Here is a 23,545-nt window from a genome sequence, read left to right as displayed (position 1 = left end):
AAAGCTCACACATTTGGCAGAGCTATTCCCATTTATACTGTGTACCCTCCACCATTATTTTCATTTCTATAATGGTGAGAAGTGAAAGCATCATACATGGACAAACTGTCTTCCTAGAAATGATCTGCAGGGAAATAAATACTTATGCAGGACAGTAATAAGCTGCTCTGTGCAAGGGCTAATAGTATAAACTAAAATGAGATGACTTGGGCTAAAACCCTGCTTTCAACATTTATGGTGACTTTGCCAAATCACTTTACGAGGTAAAGAATAGTGGGTATACAATTCTGCCTTCTAGTAAAAGTGGGAATATATACACACATTGGTTAAAATGGAAGGAAAATCACAAAGCAAATGAAAATGCTTACCTTGAATGGGAGAGGGTTAGAACAGCAGAATAAGATTTCTTTTGTTTTATAGTTTATAGTTTAAAACATCTGTAAATGTTTTATATAATTATGAAATAAAATAATAATTTAAAAATCCAAACCAAACCCAAATGAAGTAAAGTAGCAGCTTAACCATACAGTAAGGAACTATTCTTAAACTGAAACTTAACATGCAACCTAAAACATAGTAATTTACTCAGTGCCTGTAATGGGATATAGCCTAAAGAATAGAAACACTGCAAAGAAATCTTAACCTGTTTTCAGTAATCATATCATTAGTAATAGTAATGTTGATTTTTATTTAAAAAATGATTATAGATATTCTCTATGTATGCTCATATACATATATTATACATATTTAATAGGCTAAAGTAAATAAATAATCATATTAATATATCAGGAATCAATATTTTCAATGGAAAAGAAACAAAATATTCACTCAAAAAAGTTGAATAAAAGCCCTGTTATTCTAAACTTGAATTAGAAATATCAGTATGAACTCATGATGTATTTTCTCCATTTCTGGGATACAGTACGTACAAGTTGATGTAGCAGAAGACAAGGAAGCTTTCAGTAACTACTGAGGTCATGTTGAAAGAACTCGGCTGCCATGGCCAAAGATAAGACAAAATGAGCATCAAAAATAACGATAGCTGCAGTGGATTGAAACAGACATACCTGTTATAACCTGTGACTTCATAATGGTAAACAAACACACAAACGACAAAATGCCAAACCTACTGTTCACATTTGGGGGCTTCTAGGGAAACAACTTGTTATATTGAAAACTACTAAATAAAGAGAAGCAATCAAGCATTGATTCTGCCTTCACTGCACCAACTTTACCTCAGGATCACCAAATGCTTGATGAGAGAGAGTTCTTCTTTAGAGAATAATCTAGTTAATAAATTAGGAAGAAGTGATAGAATATAATATCGCCATTTTACAAACTTTAAATAGGTTTGGTAATGATTATCAGAGGCTGCTAAAATGTTACTGTTAGGGGCTGAATTGTGTCCCTTTAAATTCATATGTTGAAATCGAACCTCCAGTACCTCAGAAAGTTACTTTATTTGGAGATAGAGTTTTTACAGTGGTAATCAAGTTAAAGTGACATGATCGGGGTAGGCCCTAATGAAATATGACTGATGCCCTTATAAAAAGTAGACACAGAAATACACAGAGAAGGAAGACAATGTGAAGAGATACAGGGAGAAGTCAGTTATTTACATGCCAAAGAAAGAGGCCTGAAACATATCCTTCCCTCACAGTCCTCAAAAGAAACTAACTTTGTAGACTCCAGAACTGTGAGACAATAAATTTCTGTTGTTTAACCCAGCCATTTTGTGATACTTGGTTACAGCACCCTAGCAAACTAATATAGTTACATATAAATTAATGGGATTATTATAATGGATACATCAGGTTGTCATTGCCTAAATCTGCTCATCAATTTTCACATCACAAAAAGAAATATAGCCAGGAATTTGTGTCTACTGATAGAAGTACACAATATGACTTATAAAGCAGTCTTGTCAAAGCACAACATAATAACTAATTTAAACCTGATTAAGCCTCAGATATGGGGCATAGAGGAACACGTTTATAACAAAGAGATGTAATCTCAAAAAATAACATGATTGAAAACAATATTACTAGACAGGTAATAAAGTAATAGGGAACATTTAGAATAAAAGATTTCAGGTAATTCATCAGTCAACTGTAATGTGTACGTGAATTTGGATCTGCTTTTAAAAAGTAAATAATAAATTATAAGGTAGGTAAAGTTAGTTTAGATCTCCTAGTGTTGGTATTTGTAAAATTAGCATGATAATAGTACACAGTTCAGGGGCTGGCCGAGTGGCTCAGTTGGTTAAGAGCGTGAGCTCTGAGCAACAGGGTTGCCAGTTTGATTCCCACATGGGCCAGTGAGCTGCACCCAAGCTGAGCTGCAGCTGAGCTGCCAACAGGTGGCAGGATGGCTCAGCTGGTGAGAGCACATGCTCCTAACAACAAGGTTGTTGGCTTGACTCCTGCATGGGATGGCGGGCTATGCCCACCCACAACGAAGATTGAACACGGCACCTTGAGCTGAGCTGCCCTGAGCTGCCAATGGGCGGCCTGACGGCTTAGTGGCTAGAGCATGCACTCTTAGCAACAAGGTTTCCGGTTCAACTCCTGCATGGGATGGTGGGCTATGCCCACCTGCAACTAAGATCTAAGACTGAACACAGCACTCTGAGCTGAGCGGCTGCGAGCTGCCTATGGGCAGCTGGATGGCAACTGGACTGGGAGCTGATCTAGCTGCACCCTCTACAACTAAGGTTGAAGGACAACAACTTGGCTGTTCTCCTTCCCTGATTCCCCAACACTGTTCCCCTTCCCCAATTCCCCAATAAAATCTTAAAAAAAAAAGAATATAGATAACATGGATATGTCATACATAAAAAAAATAGTACACAGTTCATAGTATTGTGGTAGTGATTAAATATGACAATATAGGTAGAGCACTTAGCATAGTGTCTGATGTATTATATAACTTCAATTATTTATATACCTGGGTATTGGTTACATTCCATGATATAACTGCAATCAGTATTAGTTAAAATGGTGTGATATGTATAACGTCCTCTGTATGTGATTACAGTGTGTGCACACACGTCGCCATACGCACTCTATAACATGCCTATTGAGTATTGGCAGGGCCAGAATTGGGTTGGAAAGTTTTTCACTCCCTATTTACTCCCCATTCTCACATAGACCCTCAAAACCACCTGGCTATGGACTCGCCTTTGGTAGGAGATGCAGGAAAGAAGCATTATGGAACTTTGAGAGAAAAACAAAGGCAAGGGTTAGGAGGAAAGGCAAAAAAAGGTCAGTTTAAGGAGGTTTAATATGCCACTAAATGTCTTCCCAGGATCAAGTCGTTCCATGCATGCCATTTTCAGGGAAAGATAAACTGTCTTTTAGCACCCACAGGGCTAGGCCTTGAAGAGAATCAGTGTTTGCAGCCAGCTGGATCATGTTTGGGCAAGAGGCAGAGCACATCTGGTCATTAATAGTGATGATTGCTCTTTGGTTAAAAGCCATCATTTAGATATAGGAAATGTTGCAGCTGACAACTATTGTGAGTCAGGTGACCACGTCCTACACATTTTCATTTCAATTTTTCAAGCACTTATTTGGCTTGAGAGAGGAGATACAAAGGTTAAGGAAATAGAATTCACATTTTCAACAAATATACAACCTGTTTGCATCACAGAAAGATATAATAAGACAGTTAACAAATCTCATGGGCCGTTATGAGATTAAAGTGAAGTAAGGTAGCAAATGAAAGGTAGTTTTGATCTGGTTAGGAAGATTATAAAAATCCTCATGGAAAATATGGAATTTGGGAGAGGGCTTTAAGAAAAAAATATAAGATGGGAGAAAGTAGTGGAGTGGGGGGAAAATTTTGGGGGGATAGAGAAGGGAGGGCATTTCAGTTTCGCCATAGGGTTGCCCATACAGCATGCTCCATTAAATTTGATTGTCAGACAAACATCAAATAATTTTTTAGTATAAATATGATCCAAATAATAATTCAGGCATACTTAAGTTTGAAATGTCCTGGATATGCTTAGAGAAATAAATAAGTTGTTTTATAAAAGTTTAAGTTTCATAGAGGAAGGAAATGGGCAATATAGTGGGAAAGACTTTTCAGTTACATATAGAGGGTCTTCAATTCCAGACAGAAGAATGAACACATAATTTTTGTGGGGAAAATGGAAACTTTTTTTTTTTTAGTGCAGGAGAGACATTATTTGACATGCATTATAGGAAGAATAAGATGGCAATAATGAGAAAGAAAAATTGAGATAGGAAATTGGCCAGAATGTGACATATAGTGAGGATGTTGATTTATTTAGGTGATGGAAATAGTTTGTAAATATAAGAGAAGCAACAGATTGGATCTCAGAGACAAAGGAGACTAAAGTCAAGGGTGCCTACATTTATGCCTGTTGAATGGGGTGATGAAGATTTTGTTAGCAGCTGGGAAAGTAGGAAGTTTTAGGGAAAACAGATAATATGAAATACGGGTTAGGAAGAACTAGCAGGGCATCCAGATACAGATGCTCAGTGAACAATTACAAATATTTTCCTGAACTCAATGGTTTGGGGTTTTAGGTATTTAAATTCTTAAATTCAATTAGTTGGCCAAACCTTGAGAGAAATTCCTCTAGTGCACAATTAGGGGCAAAAGAGAGACCAGTGATTGAAGAGCCAAAAGGCAGAAGAACAAGAATTAATGAAACAATTGTGCCGGGTCTTGTAAATCCTGAAGTCAAGGTCAGTTATCACTCTTAAATCATTCAGAGAAGACCACAGTATAGATTGAGACCCAGCAAGGGTGTTGGTAATTTTTGAAAGAGCTGTTTTAGGAAAGTAGCCTAAATGGGTAGGAGCCATGGTTTTAGAGAATGAGTAGTAAATGAGTGATGAGAAAGTAGAGGCAACAAAAGCTATGAGAGGACTGGTGCTTGAAGATAAAACTGAAGGAAAGGAGCAAACAGAGAAAGAAGGTAAGATTTAATAGAAGAAGGGAGCAAACAAAGTATGAAAAGAGTGTCCAGCAATAAGATTAAAGATAACCAACCACTAGGTCAAATTCAAAAGTTTTACCAAAGATATATATTTTTTTTCCAGTTATGTATTGTTTTGGGGTATTGGTAAATGCATAGCCATTAACTGAGGATTTCGGTTCTTCATTGGAGTTTTAGCTTGGAGTTGATAATATCAGGAAGGATTTTAGGGGGATTATGAACACTCTAAAATAGTAGGAAATTTGGGGGCTATATTAATTTGTGTATATATAACTTTTATCAGCTTCTCAAAGAAATCACAAAAGGTAATAACAAAGATTAGAAAACCACCATTCTACATATCTTAAAATAATATGTCACAACTCAGATGTTTCTTTCGTAAAACTGAAAGCTGATTTGAATTGTGGCATACAATTATGATGTAAAAAAACCCCTTAACTACTTGAGGGCTAACAACAGACCACTATAAGTGTATGGTACCTCTTTTAAACTTAATTCTTAACAAAATAAAGAAGTAAAACAAAACCCACTCTGGTGCAAAGCATTACCAATATAAATTAAAGATAACCTAACTAAATGTAGATATAGTATGTTCATGGATGAGAAGATTTGATAATTTGAAAATGTCAATTCTTCCCAAACTGATCTATAGATTTAATGCAATCTCAATTATAATCCCAGCAGCCTTTTTTGGGTAGAAACTGACAAGTTGATTCTAAAAGTTATAGGTAGATGCAACGAAGTACAGTATCCAAAGCAATCTGAAACAATAAGTACAAAGTCACAGGACTTACTTACACTATTTGGCTTCATGACTTAGCATATAGTTATGGCAATTAAAATATTGCGATACCACCAGAGGATGGACTAATAGAGCAATGGAACAGAATAGAGCCTGGAAATTATTCCGTCAAAGGCACCAAAACACTTATTCCGTCAAAGGCACCAAAACAATCCAATGGGACAAGAAATCTCTTTTCAATAAGTGGTGCAGGAACTGAATAACCATATAGAAAAAAATTGAACCTCAACCCCCTACTTCACATGAAACACAAAAATTAATTCAACATGAATCATATATCTAAATATAAAAGCTAAAACATAAAGATTTAAGGGAACAAAAACACTGTGGATCTTCTCAAAATCACCAAAAATATCTTACTACTTCTTCAAAATATTGTTTCCCAGTTCCCTTTCATAATTAAGTAGTTATACTAAATACCTACAACACATTTCTGTTCAGTCTGGGTGTCTCTGAGATACTCAAGCAATTGGTTAAAAAATATATAACTTCTATAATAATCTAGATGTGAAGTCCATAAGGCTAAGACACACTTTCTTATTACTATTCATTATTTGAAGGTCAGGGCAAATAATCCACTTACCTTTGATGGACAAAGTTGCCTAGATTTAGATTAAATGGTTCCCAAAGAGATTTTCTGGACTTTAATTTTTTTTGTTCAGATGAAAGCATCTATATGTTCTCCTACTTGCTTCTCTCCCCTTTGCCCATTTCCAAAACGAAAAACAAAACATAACAAAAACAAAAACAACAGTAAAACATGCAACACAAAGCCATTTACCGGAGTCCGTAGAGAACGGTTCCATCAGGATGCAGCCGGATCATTCGATTTTTCACTGTAACCCCATGCACAAATGATTTCTTGTCATTCAGAAAGTAGGTGTCAGGAACCCAGAGTTGGTCAGCTACCCTGTTGTCTAGCGTGAGGTTCAGAGGGATTCCAGAATAAGAAAGCCTTTTGTCTTTCCAAGACTGCTGGAAATACATGGTAAGTGTATAATCCTGTGAAACAAAGGAAACCAAAAGAAGAATTTTACTATCATCATTGCCATCATCTGAGGCCTTTTGTTAAGAACATGGTAACATATGGTATTGTGGATGTCCAAAGACCCACCATCTTGCTTTCCTTTAAGAGGTTACAAATGAATATATTGAAATTTGCACCACCAAGTATAAGGCAACTAATAAGGTTACAAGTACTATTAGGTTGGTGCAAAAGTAGTGGCGGTTTTGGACCATGAATTTTAAATCATTATAACTAGGCTCAAACACATCTTTATTAATCAAAATAGGAACCATTACAATCAACACATTTTGCCAGCAAGAAATAAGTTTGTTTATTCCAGTAGCATAAAAATCTGTGCTTCAGGATTTGACGAACTCTTGGAAAGCATTTTCTGCATCTTGCTGGTTATGGAAGCGTTTTCCCTGCAAAAAATTGTTGAGATGCTTGAAGAAGTGGTAGTCAGTTGGCAAGAGGTCAGGTGAATATGGCAGATGAGGCAAAACTTTGTAGCCCAATTCGTTCAACTTTTCAAGCATTGGTTATGCGATGTGCAGTTGGGATTGTCGTGGAAAAGAATTGGGCCCTTTCTTTTGACCAATGCTGGATGCAGGAGTCGCAGTTTTCAGTGCATCTCATCGATTTGCTGAGCATACTTCTCAGATGTAATGGTTTTGTCAGGATTCAGAAAACTATAGAGGATCAGACAGGCAGCAGACTACCAAATAGTGACCATGGCCCTTTTTTGGTGCAAGTTTGGCTTTGGGAAGTGCTTTGGAACTTCTTCTAGGTCCAACTACTGAGCTGGTCATCACGGGTTCTCATATACAATCCACTTTTTGTCACATGTCACAATCTGATTGAGAAATGGTTCATTGTAAGAGAAGATGACACTTCAAAACAACAATTTTTTAAATTTGTGGTCAGCTCATGAGGCACTCACTTAATGAGCTTTCTCACCTTTCCAATTTACTTTAAATGTCGAATGACCATAGAGTGGTCGATGTTGAGTTCTTTGGCAACTTCTCATGTAGTTGTAAGAGGATCAGCTTTGATGATTGCTCTCAATTGGTTGTTGTCAATTTCCGATGGCCAGCCACAATGCTCCTCAACTCTTGTCTCCTTTGCAAAACTTCTTGAACCACCACTGCACTGTATGTTCATTAGCAGTTCCTGGGCCAAATGTGTTGTTGATGTTGTGAGTTGTCTCTGCTGCTTTATGACCCATTTTGAACTCAAACAAGAAAATCGTGATGGGAGAGCTAAGAAGGCAGAATAGGCGGGCACTATGCCAACTGCCTCCTTGGATCACACCAAAATTACAAATAATTTATACAACATTCAGCCTCGGAATTCATCTGAACATTAGCTGACTAGAACTATTAAACTAAGGATTTAAAGAAGAGTCCACGTTGAGACTGGTAGCAGGGACAGAGATATGAAGCAGGCTGACTCCAGGCCCGTGGAGAGAGGGCAAATGCCTGGAGGGACACCTCAGTGGTGTGGAGGGTGGCTAGAGGCCCAGTTGCCCTCCTGTGGAGGTGGCACATGAACTCACTCACTGTTGAGTGTTCACCCGGTCCCTGGCAGAGATAGTAGCACAGCGGGGGCATCCCAGGAGCCTGCAGGGAAGGACTGAACTGAGTGCCTTTGGAGCGGGAGGTTTTGGGACCATTGTTCCCAGTGTGGAGCTTGTACACAAGTGGATTACAGGAGGATGCCATTTCTACAAGGTTAAGCCCTCCCACAGAAGGTCAGGTTCGGGGTCCACATTGGTCTGGTGGAATCTGCACATGTGTGCACGTGTGCACGTGCATGCTGCCTTTGGTCTCCACTCTCCACGCTGCTTGTGCAGCATTGACAGGGAATGGCCTGACTTTTAGGTGCTCTCCTGCTCCAAAAGCTGCTGATTGAGACAGTCAGAGACTGAGAGTTTTCCTGAGAGTGTTGGGCAGGGAGCTGCACAGTGGTGCGATCTGGCCAAGGCATTCCTGGTGTGTTTGTGCGGGCTGGTTGCCAGTGCAGGAGCACACACTGCCCTGATTTTGTGGGGGCCACTGACCACACCCCATGGTGCCCTGGGGGTCTGCCCCGCCTACCTAGAGCTGCGTTGCCAGCAGCACCCTGGGCCCTTGGTGCCTGGCCCCACCTCCACTGGCCATGGAGGGTTTTTGCAGCAGTGGATGGCCCATAGCAACCTATGAGGATTTTTGGTGGGGAGCACATCCCCAGAGTCCACTGCAGCTAACTGTGGGCAGCTCACAGGAGCCTGCAAGCCTGAGAGGGAGGCAGGCAAATGCCAAGCTGGGCCCTTGCCCTCCGCACAGCTGGTGCTGAGTCGCCCAGAGACTACTGCTAAGCAAGTGACCTGTAGATTAAAGCGGGCAGAGAGGCTTATTTTTCTCTTTTCTCTTTCATATTTTTGTTCCTTTTTCTTTTTTTTCTTTCATCTGTTTCCTTTTCTTGTTGTTGTACTTCTTCTGGTTTGTTGGTCTTGTTATTGCTTTGGTTACTATTTTTCTGACTTGTTCAGCTGTTTTTGTTTCTTTTATATATTTCTGTTTCTCCTGTCTGTTCGTTGTTTGTCATGCTTTTGTGCGGGTGTATTTGTTTTTTGGTGTTGTTGGTTTGCCTTGCTTTGTTTTTGTTTTGCAAAGTGGGTGTAGGCCCAGCACCGGTCCAGGAGCTGAGACTACACTGAATTTGTAGAAATCACTGACCACAGCTTTAGCCACCTGTAACACCACCTTACCCTCCTACAACTGCATTGTCAGGGGCACTCTGGGTACCTGGGTGATTGGCCCCACCCCCATAAACTTTGGAAAAGGTTTTTAACAATAGCAGATGGCCCGCAGAACCCTGGGGGCACCTTGGTGGTGTTCAGTGACCCCAAACCTGCGCCACAGCCACTTGGGAGCAGCTCTCAGGAATTTGTGAGCTTGAGGTGGAGGCTGGCTGCAGTGCCCTCAGGGCGCAATACAAGATCTGAATCTGCATTAATATTTTAAAAACCACCCGTCTCAATCGTGACTCATTTGAACTCCATTTCTGCCCAACTAGTGCCACATTGCCAAGGGCACCCTCAACACCAGGCCAACCAGGCAGACACGTGCTCCTAAGGTGCTTCTTTCAACAGTTGGGCCATACGGGCAAATAACAGGAGACAACAGGCCTAGGGGGCCCTGGGCCTTTTTGCTAAACTGCCTCAGAACCAATATTGGTGGCAGCCAGCCTCAGATCACAGAGAGGCCACGGCCACATGTCTCCAGGCCCACCACGGGCAGCAGCCAACCACATACAGCTTTCAGGAACCTACCAGATAGCCATGAGCCTGAACAGACAGGGCTGAAATGGCCCTCAGTGGGAGCCCTGCCCAAGAGATACCAGAAACAATACACCCAGAGGCCAGCATCAGACCAAACCAGAGCACTACGTGGTTGAACCTACAAGCAGCACTCTCAAAGGAAATTCTCTACAAGCACAAGAGCCCGCAGGAGCCAAGCCTCCTCTGAGGGGTCACTCTCCACACAGAAGCTCATACACTGTAAGCAGAGCTAATTCTCTCAGCTAATCAGCCTGAGGGTCAACCCCACCCTATGACAAGCCAAAAGCAATTAAAGATCAACTTCAACAGTGATACCTTTGGAACACACGGGACAGGAGAATAGGGAGACTGTGCAATTCGAATATAAAGGACACATACTACATAAGACCACCCAGCAAAGACTGAGAGACATAGATGATTTACCTAATACATCGAAGCAATCACAGAGCAACAGCCAGAATGAGCAAGCAAAGAAACATGTCCCAAATAAAAGATCAGAAGAAACCTCCAGAAATGGAAATAAGTGAGATAGAGGCAACCAACCTATCAGAGACAGAGTTTAGAACACTGATGATAAGAATGTTTAAGAAATTTAGCGAGAAGCTCAACAAAGAGACAGCAAACATAAAAAGGATATAGAAATTATAAAAAATAACCAGTCAAAATTAAAGAATACAATAACTGAAATAAAGAACACACTCAAAGGAGTTACCATTAGGTTAGATAAAGCAGAGGACCGAATCAGTGATTTAGAAGACTTTAAAACGAAACCTGCAATAAAAGACAAAGAAGGGAATTACATAATAATAAATGGATTGATCCAACAAGAGGACATAACCCTAGTAAACATCTATGCACCCAACATAGAAGCTCCTAAATATATGAAACAGATTATGACTGACATAAAGTTAGAGATCAACAGCAGCACTATCCTAGTAAGGGATTTCAACACCCTGTTGTCACCAATGGACAGCTCCTCCAGATAGAAAAAAATCATCATGGAAACAGTGGCCTTAAATGACACTTTAGACCAGTTGGATTTAACTGATATGTTTAGAGCATTTCACCCCAAAACAGTATACATTCTTTTCAAGTGCACATAAAACATTTTCCAAGCTAGACCACATGCTAGGCCACAAATCTAGTCTCAATAAATTTAAGAAGATTGACATCATATCAAGTGTCTTCTCTGACCACAGTGCTATGAAAGTAGAAATCAATTATAAGAAGAAATCCAGAAAGCACACAAATACATGGAGGCTGAATAATAAACATGCTACTAAATAGCGAGTGGGTCAAAAATGAGATCAAGAAAGAAATCAAAAGCTATCTCAAGACAAACGAAAATGAAAACACAACAATCAAAAATCTATGGGATGCAGTGAAAGCAGTCCTAAGAAGGAAATTCATAGCAACACAGGCCTACCTAAAGAAACATGAAAAATCTCAAAACAACAGTCTATCTTTACATGTTAGGGGACTGGAAAGAGAACAGCAAAATAAGTCCAAAGGGAGTACAAGGAACAAAATAATAAAGATCAGAGCAGAAATAAATGAAATAGAGACAGAAAAATCAATACGAAAGATCAATGAAACCAAGAGCTGTTTTTTTCCAAAGATAAACAAAATTGACAAACCCTTAGACAAACTCACCAAGAAAAAGAGAGAGAGAGCCCAAATTAATAAAATCAGAAATGAAAGAAGAGAAGTGGCAACAGATATTGCAGAAATACAAAAAATTTTAAGGAAATGCTATGAGCAACTGTATGTCAACAAATTAGACAATCTGGAAGAAATGGATAAATTACTAGAAACATACAATCTTCCAAGACTTAATCAAGAAGAAACAGTAACTCTGAACAGACTGATTACTACCAAAGAAATTGAATTAGTGATCAACAAGCTCCCAACAAACAAAAGTCCTGGACCAGATGGCTTCATAGGTGAATTTTATAAAACATTCAAAAAAGAATGAACACCCATTCTCCTAAACTATTCCAAAAAATCCAGAAGGAAGGAAGTCTCCCAAGCACACTTTATGAGGCAACTATTACTCTGATCCCAAAACCAGACAAAGACATTACAAAAAAAGAAAACTACAGGCCAATATCCCTAGTGAACATAGATGCAAAAATTCTCAACAAAATACTAGCAAACCGAATTCAGCATCACATTAAAAAGATCATACATCACAATCAAGTGGGATTCATTCCTGGTATGCAAGGTTGGTTCAATATCTGCAAATCAATTAACGTGATACACCACATTCACAAAATGAAAATTAAAAATCATATGGTCATATCAATAGATGCAGAAATAGCATTTGACAAAATCCAGCAGCCATTTATGATAAAAACTCTTAGCAAAGTGGGAATAGAGGGATCATATCTCAACATAATAAAGGCCATATATAACAAACCCACAGCAGACATCATACTCAACAGGGAAAGGCTATCTTTTCCCCTTAAGATCAGGAACAACACAAGGTTGCCCACTTTCACCACTTTCATTCAGCATAGTTCTGGGAGTTCTAGCCACAACAATCAGACAAGAAAAAGAAATAAAAGGCATCCAAATTGGATAGGAGGAAGTGAAATTGTCATTATATGCAGATGACATGATACTATATAGAGAAAACCCCAAAGGCTTCACCAAAAAACTATTAGAACTGATAAATAAATTTAGTAAAGTAGCAGGACATATCATTAATATTCAGAAATCAGTTGCATTTGTATACACCAATAATAAACTATCAGAAGGAGAATCAAGAAAATAATTCCATTTACAATTGCTTCAAAAACAAAAAAATACTTAGAAATAAATTTAACTAAAGAAGTAAAAGACTTGTACTCAGAAAATTATGAGACACTGAAGAGAGAAATCAAAGAAGGTACAAATAAATGAAAACACATATCATGTTCATGGATAAGAAGAATTAATATATTTAAAATGTCAACAATACCTAAGGCAATATATAGATTCAATGCAATTCCTATCAAGTTACCAACGACATTTTTCTCAGAAATAGAACATACAATCCTAAAATTTATATGGAACTATAAACGACCCTGAATAGCTGCAATAATCTTGAGAAATAAGAACAAAGTGGGAGGTATCATGCTACCTGACATCAAATCATACTACAAAGCTATAGTAATCAAAACAGCATGGTACTGGCATAAAAACAGACACATAGATCAATGCGACAGAATAGAGAGCCCAGAAATAAATCCATTCCTATATGGTCATTTAATCTATGACAATAGAAGCAAGAATTTCCACTGGGGTGAAGACAGTCTATTTAATAAATGGTGCTGGGGAAACTGGACGGACACCTGAAAAAAAAAAGGAAACTGGACCACCTCCTTATGTATATACAAGAACAAATTCAAAATGGATTAAAAACTTAAATGTAAGACCAGAAAACTAAAACTTCTAGAAGAAAATATAGGGAGTAAATTTGCAGACATTACCTTTAGTAATATTTTTACTGATATATCCCCTTGGGCAGGGAAAGTAAAAAAAAAACATAAACATATGGGATTACATCAAACTAAAGAGTTTTTTTCACAGCAAAGGAAACCATCAATAAAACAAAAAGGCAGCCTACTAAATGAAAGAAGATATTTGTCAGTAATATATCTGATAAGGGGTTAATATCCAAAATTTATAGAACACTTATTCAACTCAACACCAAAAAAAACAATTAACCCAATAAAAAATGGACAGAGGACATAAAGAGACAGTTCTCAAAAGGAGACATACAGATAGATGGTCGACAGACATATGAAAAAATGCTCAACTTCACTAATCATTAGAGAAATGGAAATAAAACCACAATGAGATACCACCTTACTCTGATAAGAGTGGCTATCATCAATAAATAAACAAACAAGTGCTGGTGAGGTTGTGGAGAAAAAGGGAACCCTTGTGCACTGTTGGTGGGAATGCAGATTGGTGCAGCCACTATGGAAATCAGTATGGAGGTATCTCAAAAAACTGGAAATGGAACTACCTTATGACCCAGCAATTCCACTCTTAGGTATCTATCCAGAAACATCCAAGATTCTAATTTGAAAAAAATATATGCACCCCTATGTTCATTATAGCACTATTCACAATAGCCAAGACTTGAAAACAACCAAAATGCCCATCAGTAGATGATTGGATTAAGGTACATTTATACAATGGGGTATTATCTGGCTATAAAGAAGAATGAAATCTTACTATTTGCAATAATATGTATGGATGGACCTAGAGAAAATTATGCTAAGTAAAAAATGTCAATCAGAGAAAGAGAAACACCATATGATCTCACTTATATGTGGAATCTAAAAAACTGAATGAATGAGCAAGTAAACAGAAATAGTCACAGAGGAAAAACTGAGGGTTACTAGATGGGCGGGTAGGGATGAAGGAGAAGGGGAGGGGATTAGACAGCACAAATTGGTAACTACAATATTGCCATGGGGATACGAAAGACAGTTTGGGGAAAATAATCAATCGCGTTGTAAAGATTTTGTAGGATCCCAGATGGGCACACGTCATATTAGGGAAAACACTTCATGAACTGTGTAGATGCCTGACCACTGCTCTCTATACACCTGAAGCTGAAGCTGAATAATATTGTAAATCAACTATAATTTACACACTCATGGGATATGGAATACAACAAAGGAAATAGAGTCAATGGAATTGTAATAGATATATATGATGTCAGAGAGGCAGTAGATTGGGGGACGGGGGTCATCACTTTGTGAGGGGTGAAATGTCTATTACATTGTTTTGTACACCTGAAACTAAGAAAAGAAAATAGTTCAGATTTGCTTTATGTCTAACATCATCTCCATAGTCTAAAATACATATAAAATAAATAGCAAGTAATGCCATTAGCAAAAAAAATAAAGTACAGTAAAATTATGTATAACATAACCACATTTATTTAAGAATGTATTAGAATAGCAAAGGCAAATTTCAATAATTCAAAAATCACAATTACGTTTGCATCAACATAATAGAACAATAACTGAATGCATGCATAAGCATTTCAACCAATATAGGGTAAATCCATTTAATTGAATTTTAATGTTTGAAGTTAAAGTGTTAATATGCCGGAGGTCATAAAAAGAAATTATACCAAGAGACCATATTCACAAAAATCCACCATTGGATATTATTTTTATAGTACTATATATTTTGGAGGGAAATATTTGCTAAATGATAAACTAAAATGGATGCACTTAAAGGAGAGGGTGTTTTACAAATTGCAAATGCCTTTTGAATGAATATTGCTGTTTGCCTTATAAAGGTTATCAATTACCATTATTTGAATTTTTCTAGCAAATGACAACTTGTCTATCAGTCTTGAATGGTAGTTTTCAAAGCACATTTGGATGGGAATATTTATTTGGCCTGAGAACTGACATCGGTGATGAAACTGCTCATCGATTCCTCTCTTACCTCATTCCTGCTTTGTTTCAGGAATTGGTTTGGGGTCAGAGTTGGGTTTGTACTTGAGTTTGTCTCTTCACTTCCTGTAAAAGGTTACACTTAAGGACATCCCTTTGCACTTTTCTTTCTGACCAGGTTTGCACTGGCAGTGAGAGATAGAAAGATTTGGGCTCAATAAATGGATCAAGCTTATAGGAGAGGAATTATCATGAGCACTTTTGTTGTTTGTTTTTTAAAAAACTCTATTAACACTTAGTGTAATTGTCCATTAAAAGTAAATAGCAATGAAGTCATAAAGTCTTTAAGATGTGGGTCCCCATGTAATAAAAATGGAAGGCTCACTTTTTCTTTTAAAGGATATTTATTTGTCAGTAGTGACTCTGTGAATACTTCAGCAGCAGTTAGGAAAACACTGCACAACTCCTGCACAATGTCTGTGCACTGCCATTGTACATAGTGGTATGCACTGTACATCCCACTAATTGAGAAACATTGACTCAGATCATGCCTTACATGTGGGCAAGCTGTAGTTTATCTAGATCTTTATATGGATGTCTATGCATTTATGAAAAATTCTAAAAGATAACACAACATATTTATTCTGCATAATGAATTTCAGTGTCCTTTAACCATTATATTCAAGAATTCTTATGCTGTTTACTCAGAAGCCATCTTGCAATAATTCAAAGCCATTCTTTCTTGTTCAATGACAAGGACATTTGCTCTTTGCTATTAATCATACAATGTTCCTTTTGAAGGTCTAAAACCTCCTTCCTCCTTACCTTCATTTAACAACAAAAAAAAAGGTCACAGGGTTATATGCAATTCGCAGTGGCTACCATTTTCACTCGCATCCTCTTCAAATTCTTAATCTCATACCTTTTTGAAGGAAAATGAATTGGACAGATACTGGTCCTCAGATTCCATAATAACCATGACTCCAAGATCTACTACATGTAGAGCTATATAACCACGAACAACTAACTTAACCCCTTGATCTCAGATGCCTCATTTCTAAAACAAAAATAATAGCATTTTACTAGTTTATTGTGAGCACTACTTGGGAAAGTTATGGTGAAGGTACTTTAGAAACTGTAGCATGTTAAACAAACATATTATCTTCAATGTTCATTGCTATTTAAAGATTTATATCATACTTCCAAATTACTTAGAGCAGCGGTTCTCAAGCTGTGGGTCACGACCCCTTTGGGGGTCGAACGACCCTTTTACAGGGGTCGCCGGGTACTCGTATGTGGGCGTTATCTGCATGTGGGCCTGGAGATGGATAGAGGATAGGTGTCTCGGTTCCTAAGACCATCGAAAATATGTGTTTTCTGATGGTCTTAGGGGACCCCTGTGAAAGGTTGAGAACCGCTGACTTAGAGTGTACATATTCATTTTCACAAATATTTTTAAAAAAGAGATGTTTATGAAAGAACTCGTAGGCAGAAGGGCCTCTTTGACCATGAAAGTAAGCAATTGTCTGTGATCAGTTGTAAGTTTTGATGTTGTGTTCTTGCTTGTAATTCAGCCAACATAAGAAAATTAATAACTAGCCAAAGACATGTTACTATAAAATTTGACATAGGGATCAGCACAATCAGCAGTGGAATACATGTTTCAGTACTCACACTGACTATCCATTAGCTTCCAGAATCTCATGAGTGCTGTGGAGGATTTCCTCGCAGTCAGACCATGGGGTGAAATCCTTATTCCACATTCTCCTCAAACAAGTTTTAATGTATGATGAGGAAAAATTTATTATTGTGAAGTGTAAAGGATTATGATGGCAAAATAATACTCTAATAATAAATGCTATAATTAAAATATGAGTTTGTGGTAAATAAACAATAGAGTGAAAAGGAGAAAATAATGTAAGCATGAGTAATCTCTGCATAGATTGTGTGTGTGTGTGTGTGTGTGTGTGTGTGTAGATTTTTTCTTTCTCTTTCTGGAAACTTTTATTTCTTGTAGAGAAAAAAACTATACACATGTAGTAAGATCTTTTTGCTCTACACAGAAACCTAAAAATGTTCACTGATATCAATAAATATTCACTAAAAGTCACATCATGGTTCTAAATTAAAGCAGTAACTCATGCTATTTGCAATAAGAAAGAACTCAGTGAAAATTTATGTATGCTAGCATGTTACATTTGGGAGTGAAGTGGGACAAGTTCTCTTCAGAACTTTTTTCTTATGCATTTCTAGGGTTATTATTCTAATCTAGGATCTGACTCTATGATAAATGGAAATATAGATATAAGAAGTTGATAACATTAATAACAACTTTTTGAAGATAATGATAATTGTGGTGCTATAATAATGAACATTACAAAAAGACCTAAAACAAAGCAATCTCGCCTTTTTGTACTATCCACATTCTACCACAAGCAGGGCAATCATCTCTTTCTCCTGGCGAATGCTTTGTGCTCTGTGGTTTTTACAGCTCTCCATATCTATTATCACATTTGTCCTCAAAACCTTGCAAGGTAGTCCAATTTGGTATGAAAATTTATGATTTACATGTCTGAGAGACTATTGCTGTTTTTTAAATACATTATTCGATGTGTACCTTAATATAAATATGAACGACATCTGAATATAATAAAGCCTATGATGTCATTTTGTTGTATCCTACTTTTAGATGGTAAAAAAAGGCTTAAAATTGTTATATTTTTGTTCTACCATACAACAGATTTTCTATTACTCCAAAGTGCAAGCATTTCAGGGAGGATGGAAAATATTTTATAAAGCAATCAAAGGTATTAATACTTTGGCCCAAAACACTAAAATAATTTTTCTTCCAAGTATATTTACAAGTGTTCAACCAGCTTTCACAAGTGTGCAAGGTACTCCTTGATAAGAAGCGCAAGGGCCGGCCAAGTGGCGCGATGGTTGAGAACTGGCTTGGGATGCCAGAGGGCCCTGGTTCAGATCCCACATGAGGGCCAGTGACACTGCCCTCTACAGCTGAGATGCTGAACAACAGCTCAACCTGAAGCTGGGCTGCCTGTGAGTCGCTGCCGATGGCGTAGGATGTAGCCCCTGTGGCAGTGGGTTGCCATGGGCTACCGTGTGTAGCCAGCAGCCACTGTGAGCGGCCGTCCAGAAGCCGGCGACTGATCTGCCTCGCCTGGGAAGAGCGCAATGATGGTGCCAACTTGGGCCAGTGAAGCAATGTCCTCCACAACTAGACTGAAGAACAAAAGGACAGCAACTTGTCTGTTCCCCTTCCCCCAATTCCCCAGCACTGTTCCCATCCCCCCAGTTCCCCAATAAAAATCTTTAAAAAAAGAAGTGCAACATATTTAGTAACTATAAGCCACAGGGAATTCTTTGAAACTGAGGCAAATTAATGGGATTAACTAGTGTGAGATTGATAATGAAATTGGTCAGGCGAATTCAGGCATGACAGCTTTTGTTTCACTGAAGAAAAGCAAGAGAGACAATAGCAAATTGAACTCCAAAAGGACGTACATTTTAAATGTAAAAATGTTTAAAGAAATAAGAAAATGTTTATAATAAATGAAAGTCATTCTTTGGAAGAATAAAGATAACATTTGTTTTAGATAGTGGTTTTAAACTTAGGGCGATTTTGCCCTGCAGAGGACATTTAACCATGTACGGAGACAGTTTTGGTTGTTTCAGCTGGGAGTAATGGTGTGCGCTACTGGCATCTGTAGGTAGAGGCCAGGGATGCTCCCACACAATGCACTGCACAGTACAGCCCCCATAGCACAGAATTGTCTTGCTGAAAATGTCAATAGTGCCAAGGTTAAGAAACCCTGCCTTAGAGAAAATCTCTTCCTTTTTAGTGTCAGTAAAAATATTTCAAAATCTTTTGTCATTGTTTATCATGAAAAAATATGTATGTTAACATGTTTACCCTGAGATTTTAACACAGCCCTCAAAACTTTGCAAATGGTGGCATTAGATGGTTTATAATTTGCAACTTTACCATAAGAAATCATTTTATAAAAATCCATTAATTATCTAGCATCAGAATAGGGAAAAAGATATGTGCTTTAGGCAAATATATTGAGGTATGCATTTTACCAGAATGAATTCTAAGAAGACTTCATGGTGAGCTGGAAAAGTGAGTCCCTTATTAGCTGCCTCCATGATCAGCACATTTCAGACTAATTTGTTAGTGAAGAGACAAAATATTGCTTTAACATCTCGTAATATTGTATCCACTCAGAAGGATCACATGAGCAATCCCTCCTTTTCAAACTGTTCTCAAAATAGTATGTATGTAAATTATTTTGAAAGAACCAGGGTTCTTGAAAACATTTGTATTTTATCTTTCATGAATCTGAATATGCATTATAAAGGGTCCCAAATACAAATCCCTCTTTCCTATAAAATATTTATGTCTGTTTAGTTGAACTTGAGATCTGCTGTCACCAAAGTTGAGGCTAATTTCCCTAAAGACTGATGGTAGTAGAGCTGTGCATCAAGCCTACCAGTCCCTTCTGTGATGGAAAGTGTTCTGCTTACAGCCCCTGCTGATTGAGCAAGGCGAAATTCTATATCACATGACCCTGCCCTCCTCCCAAGATATCTGATTTAAGATATCAGGATCAGCTGCTCTTAAATCAGATATCTACTCTCCATTCTCCAGGTGGGTGGAAGCCTGACCACCACACTGTATTTCTGAAGCTGATATTGAATAATATTGTATGTCAACTATAATTATATATACATATAGTCACGGGATGTGGAGTAGAGAGTGGGAATGGAGTCAATGGAATTGTAATAGATAAGCATGATATCGGGGGTGGGAGGGCAGTAGATGGGGGAGAGGGGTTGTTTTTGTGTGAAGGGTAAAAAGGATAACTATTGCATTGTTCTGTACACCTGAAACTAACAATAAAAAAAATTTTTAAAAAAGCAGCTGATCCTCAGGCAGGACATAAATCTGTGCCTGGCTCAGAAAGATGAGATGGACCAATGAGAGTCCAATTCCAGAAATTTGCTGTTGGATAAAGGATCTGAGACAGGAGATGTGGGACCAAGTGCAAAGGTCATGACATAAAACTAAGACCACACTGCTATTACGAGGTTGTGAGAGAGGAGAGACTATGAATAAAAAGAGGAAGCCAGCCTGCAGAAGAAGAAAGAAAATGGGGAAAGTATCAGAAAATAGCCATAGAGAGCCTGACATTGTTAGAGAATGAACAACCAAGTTCACAAAGACTGTCTACATCCTATTTCTATTTCATGTAAGCTTTGTCTGGACATGTTTAATACTTCACCCTCTTATGAGCCTTCCTATCTCATTATAACAAGCTCCACTTTTGTCATGCTAAGTTGATTCCATCTTTATTTTTTCCAACCAGAAAGAGCTGTATTAATGATACTGACCAGCATCCATATCAGCATCTCATTAAGCCATAGTTATACATATTAAGGAAATCCAGGAAAACCAATCATCTGGCCCATCTCCCTTATTTATTTAACAACAACAACAAAAAAGGTATGAGAAACCTGAGATCTACAGATGTTAAATGACTGAAAAAAGAAAGGGGGAGAGGCGTATTTTGTTTTGTTTATTAACCAAGAGAGTAAAGAGAGAGAAGAAAAACATATTTACTTATATCAAGGCAATGACAATTACCAAGAAAATTAACCTGTAGATTAATAGTACCTCTTATAAGGCTAGGGGAAAAAACAAATAAACAAACAAAAAAAAACCCCCACACAACTTGTATCTCATGAAAACAAAATTTAGTAAAAAAGGCCTGATAAATAAACCAATTTAAGTTGTAATTGAAATGAACAATGCAACATCTGTTTCTAATAGGTCTTCCTGTTTAAATAAATGTTTTATATATCACTGTCATCATTAAGTATGTTCTGTAACAGAAATTCATCATGGTATCTCTAGATTTGCTGGTAATTTCTAATCTTTTATCTTATCTAGTATTACATTAACTATTGATACTGTATATGTTTATTGTGCTTACTCCTTAGCCATGTTTTTTTACAATATAGTTGAAATACAGGCAGTTTTATTGTTACCAACGCCTGTGTTCTTATTTATTATTGATTTTTCCCACCAACTGTAACCTTGTGCTATGCCTCAGAGAACATGATCTTTTTTTTACTTTTGTCTCATCCTGAAGAGCCCCATTTGGTTTATCCATCTGTGTAGTCAGATTTTTTTTTGTCAGTCTTGTGTTGTGTTTTGAACAATTTTGGAATTAATCAACCTTGTGGGTGAACAAAAACATTGAGAGTTATGAGAGTTATGGGCCTATATCAAATGAGAATCATCTGAGTAAATCGCCTGAGCGCATTGAGATATATAAAACATAGGTGACATTGACATGATAACTGAAGTATGTACTTGTGTTCTAAAGTAATGAACTATATGAGAGTCTCACTAGAGAAACTAAGACTACACCAAAATAAGAATTTCAGCATTTGCAATTTAATATCAACATTAGAAGCTATGAAGATTCATTTTTTAAAAAAGATAAAAATATTTTTCTATACAACAAATCCAATTTCTTAAAATAGGTGTGATTAAATTTGTTTCATATAGTGACAGTTTATACTTCTTATATCCTATTAAAGACTTTAATGTGAGATCCAAACCCATAAAACTCCTGGAAGTAAATATAGGAAGTAAACTCTCAGATATTACCCTTAGTAATATTTTTACTGATACATCTTCTCGGGCAAGGGAAACAAAAGAAAAAAAAATGGGACTACATCAAACTAAAAAGTTTTTGCACAACAAAGGAAACCATCAACAAAAGAAAAATATGTCCTACTAAATGGGAGAAGATATTTGCCAATGATACATCTGATAAGGGGTTACTATCCAAAATTTATTTAAACACTCATACAACTCAACACTAAAAAAACAAACAACCCAATAGAAAAATGGGCAGAGGACCTGAATAGACATTTCTCCAAAGAGGACATAAAGATGGCCAATAGACATATGAAAAGATGCTCAATATCACTAGTCATCAGAGAAATGAAAATAAAACCCACAGTGAGATATCATATTACCTCACACCTGTCAGAATAGCCATCATTAATACATCAAAAAACAAGTGTTGGTGAGGAAGTGGATAAAAGGGAACCCTTGTGCACTATTGGTGGGATTGCAAATTGGTGTAGCCACTATGGAAAACAGTATGGATGCTCCTCAAAAAATTAAAAACTTATGACCCAGCAATTCCACTCCTGCATGCTCATCCAAAGAAATCCAAAACACTAATTCCAAAAGATATAGGCATCCCCATGTTCACTACAACATTATTTACAATAGCCAAGATATGAAAATTACTGAAATGACCATCAATAGATGACTGGATAAAGGAGACATGATATATATATATATATAAATGGAATATTACTCTGCCATAAAACGAATGAAATCTTAACTTTTGTGACAACATGGATGGAAGTAGAGTGTATTATGGTAAGTGAAATAATTCAGACTGAGAAAGACAAATACCATATGATCTTACTTATATGTAGAATTTAAAGAACAAAATAAATGAACAAACAAAACAGAAAGAGATTCAGATACAGACAACAAACTGATCGTTACCAGATGGGACAGGGGTTGGGGGGCTGGGTGAAAAACATGAAGGGATTAAGAAATATAATGCAAATTGATAGTTACAAAACAGTCATGGGATGTAAGGTAAAGCACAGGAATTATAGTCAATAATATGGTAATAGCTCAGGGGGATCACTTCTTAAATTATATAAACGTCTAACCACTAGGCTGTACACCTGAAATTAATATAAAATAATATTGAATGTCAACTGTAAATGAAAATTTAGAAAGTTGGGGTGGAGTGGGGGGAGTTGAAGGGGAATAAGAGGTTTAAATTTTCAGGTATAAAACAAGTCATGATGATGTAATGTACAGCATAGGGAATATATTCATTGTATTATGATAGCATGGTATGGTGTCAGATAGTTATTACTGGAGTTATGGTGATCACTTTTTTTTTTTTAA

At 37.3% G+C, this 23,545-nt stretch overlaps 1 protein-coding gene across 5 annotated transcripts in view; it reads right to left on the bottom strand.

Moving 5' to 3' along the window:
* GABRB1 (gamma-aminobutyric acid type A receptor subunit beta1) overlaps positions 1 to 23,545 on the bottom strand; it is a 432,747-nt gene that overhangs the window by 255,733 nt on the left and 153,469 nt on the right. For all 5 annotated transcript variants that reach the window (XR_002126571.1, XM_019665772.1, XM_019665771.1 and 2 more), the window contains one exon: positions 6,556 to 6,776. Coding sequence is in view for 4 of the 5 variants with exons in the window: in XM_019665772.1 (XP_019521317.1) it covers positions 6,556 to 6,776 (221 nt within the window). In the remaining variant the exon portion in view is untranslated. The remainder of the gene's footprint in view (positions 1 to 6,555; positions 6,777 to 23,545) is intronic.

This window comes from Hipposideros armiger, unplaced genomic scaffold (genome assembly GCF_001890085.2).
Source record: "Hipposideros armiger isolate ML-2016 unplaced genomic scaffold, ASM189008v1 scaffold_452, whole genome shotgun sequence".
Taxonomy (NCBI): Eukaryota; Metazoa; Chordata; class Mammalia; order Chiroptera; family Hipposideridae; genus Hipposideros; species Hipposideros armiger.
This window is presented reverse-complemented; position numbering and strand designations above follow the sequence as displayed.